The sequence below is a fragment of the Polyodon spathula genome, chromosome 46 (assembly GCF_017654505.1).
Source record: "Polyodon spathula isolate WHYD16114869_AA chromosome 46, ASM1765450v1, whole genome shotgun sequence".
Lineage (NCBI taxonomy): Eukaryota > Metazoa > Chordata > Actinopteri > Acipenseriformes > Polyodontidae > Polyodon > Polyodon spathula.
This window is the reverse complement of record NC_054579.1, coordinates 233,054-235,553: the sequence shown is the minus strand read 5'-3', so window position 1 is coordinate 235,553 and position 2,500 is coordinate 233,054. Positions and strand designations below refer to the sequence as shown.

General features: G+C 50.0%; 1 protein-coding gene across 3 annotated transcripts in view; it reads right to left on the bottom strand.

Moving 5' to 3' along the window:
• zgc:65811 (uncharacterized protein LOC393524 homolog) overlaps window positions 1-2,500 on the bottom strand; it is a 10,336-nt gene that overhangs the window by 4,821 nt on the left and 3,015 nt on the right. For 2 of the 3 annotated variants that reach the window (XM_041237900.1, XM_041237902.1), the window contains exons 3-6: window positions 2,426-2,500; window positions 2,196-2,270; window positions 1,885-1,986; window positions 1,346-1,438 (exon numbers count right to left, since the gene is read on the bottom strand). The exon at window positions 2,426-2,500 is cut by the window's right edge and continues 23 nt beyond it. In XM_041237900.1, coding sequence (XP_041093834.1) covers window positions 1,346-1,438; window positions 1,885-1,986; window positions 2,196-2,270; window positions 2,426-2,500 — 345 coding nt within the window. The remainder of the gene's footprint in view (window positions 1-1,345; window positions 1,439-1,884; window positions 1,987-2,195; window positions 2,271-2,425) is intronic. The other variant, XM_041237901.1, reaches the window with a different exon arrangement.

Sequence of the window (2,500 nt, the reverse complement as noted above, 5' to 3'; positions counted from 1 at the left end):
TCTGTGCTTTGAGAAGGGGGCTGGTTCATTCTCTTCACTGTGCTTTGAGAAGGGGGCTGGTTCATTCTCTTCACTGTGCTTTGAGAAGGGGGCTGGTTCATTCTCTTCACTGTGCTTTGAGAAGGGGGCTGGTTCATTATCTTCACTGTGCTTTGAGAAGGGGGCTTTGAGGGGTTCATTCTCTTCACTGTGCTTTGAGAAGGGGGCTGGTTCATTCTCTTCTCTGTGCTTTGAGAAGGGGGCTGGGTCATTATCTTCACTGTGCTTTGAGAAGGGGGCTGGTTCATTATCTTCACTGTGCTTTGAGAAGGGGGCTGGTTCATTATCTTCACTGTGCTTTGAGAAGGGGGCTGGTTCATTATCTTCACTGTGCTTTGAGAAGGGGGCTGGGTCATTATCTTCACTGTGCTTTGAGAAGGGGGCTGGTTCATTATCTTCACTGTGCTTTGAGAAGGGGGCTGGTTCATTATCTTCACTGTGCTTTGAGAAGGGGGCTGGTTCATTATCTTCACTGTGCTTTGAGAAGGGGGCTGGTTCATTATCTTCACTGTGCTTTGAGAAGGGGGCTGGTTCATTAACTGCACTGTGCTTTTCTCTGGTTCATTTTTCACTTTGAGAAGGGGGCTGGGTCATTCTCTTCACTGTGCTTTGAGAAGGGGTCTGGTTCGTTATCTTCTCTGTGCTTTGAGAAGGGGGTTGGTTCATTCTCTTCACTGTGCTTTGAGAAGGGGGCTGGTTCATTATCTTCTCTGTGCTTTGAGAAGGGGGCTGGTTCATTCTCTTCACTGTGCTTTGAGAAGGGGGCTGGGTCATTCTCTTCACTGTGCTTTGAGAAGGGGGCTGGTTCATTCTCTTCTCTGTGCTTTGAGAAGGGGGCTGGTTCATTCTCTTCTCTGTGCTTTGAGAAGGGGGCTGGTTCATTATCTTCTCTGTGCTTTGAGAAGGGGGGGCTGGTTCATTATCTTCACTGTGCTTTGAGAAGGGGGCTGGTTCATTCTCTTCTCTGTGCTTTGAGAAGGGGGCTGGTTCATTCTCTTCTCTGTGCTTTGAGAAGGGGGCTGGTTCGTTATCTTCACTGTGCTTTGAGAAGGGGGCTGGTTCATTATCTTCACTGTGCTTTGAGAAGGGGGCTGGGTCATTATCTTCACTGTGCTTTGAGAAGGGGGCTGGTTCATTCTCTTCTCTGTGCTTTGAGAAGGGGGCTGGGTCATTCTCTTCACTGTGCTTTGAGAAGGGGGCTGGGTCATTCTCTTCACTGTGCTTTGAGAAGGGGGCTGGTTCATTATCTTCTCTGTCATTCTCTTCACTGTGCTTTGAGAAGGGGGCTGGTTCATTCTCTTCTCACCGAAGTGTTCAGTGTATCCCAGATCCCCTCTTTCTTCGGGCAGGTGTCCTGAACGAAGGGTTCCAGCACTCCACCGATCCCACAGCAATTCAGCTACGAAGAGAAAAATCCACCAGCCCGCTCATTAATATATTAACATGGCTGCCTCAGATCGTGTTGAGAGCGTGTGTCATTGTCTTCTACTCTATGTATGACAGTCTCTAATTCTCTCCTCTCTACCCTTTCCCTCTCTCGACTCTCCTCTCCCGCTCCCTCCTCTCCTCTCTCTCTCTCTCTCTCCCCTCTCTCTCTCTCCCCTCCTCTCTCCTCTCTCTCTCTCTCTTCCCCTCCTCTCCTCTCTCTCTCCCCTCCTCTCTCTCTCCTCACCTCTCTCCTCTCTCGTGTCTCCCTGTGATCGTGCTGAGAGTGTGATTCATTCTCTCGCACTTTCTGTAGGACAGATCCTGACAGAGTGGCAGAGAATGAATCTCACTATTAACACGGTTAGCCATGCTAGTGTCTGTGCCCCCCCCCCCCCCCCCCTGCCCCCTGTCTCTCACCGCGTTGTGGAAGATGCGCAGGGTGACGGCCTGACTCGGGTCTCTCTTGTTCAGGTACTGCAGGTAGATTGTTTGGTAGAACTCGGACAGGTTTTGCACCAGCTGCAGGACACACAAGGAAACACAGATTCGTACTGGACTTTTACTGGGTTCAATTGAATTGGGTTGTACTGGACTTGTACAGGGTTGAACTGAACTGGGTTGTGTTGGACTGGACTGGGTTGAATTGAACTGGGTTGTATTGGACTGGACTGGGTTGTGCTGGTTTATACTGGGTTGTACTGGTTTATACTGGGTTGAACGCCTCTCACCGCATCCTTGTTGACGAAGGCCAGGACTCCAGCAGCAATCTCAGCGCCACACAGAACCCCCACAAACACCAAGAACTGGGGAACAGCAGAGTGTAAACTTTACAACAGGCACTGTAAACTTTACAACACGAACTGTGAACTTTACCGTGACCAGAGCCGCCTTAAAACCTTACAAGACAGACTGTAAACTTTAAAAACGCCAGTAAAAGGTTAACAAGAGCCCCACTCACCGTTCCCAGTGTCGATCTGGACTCGTTGCACAGTCCACAGTGTCCCAGTATAGCCACCAGTAACATCAGAGCACC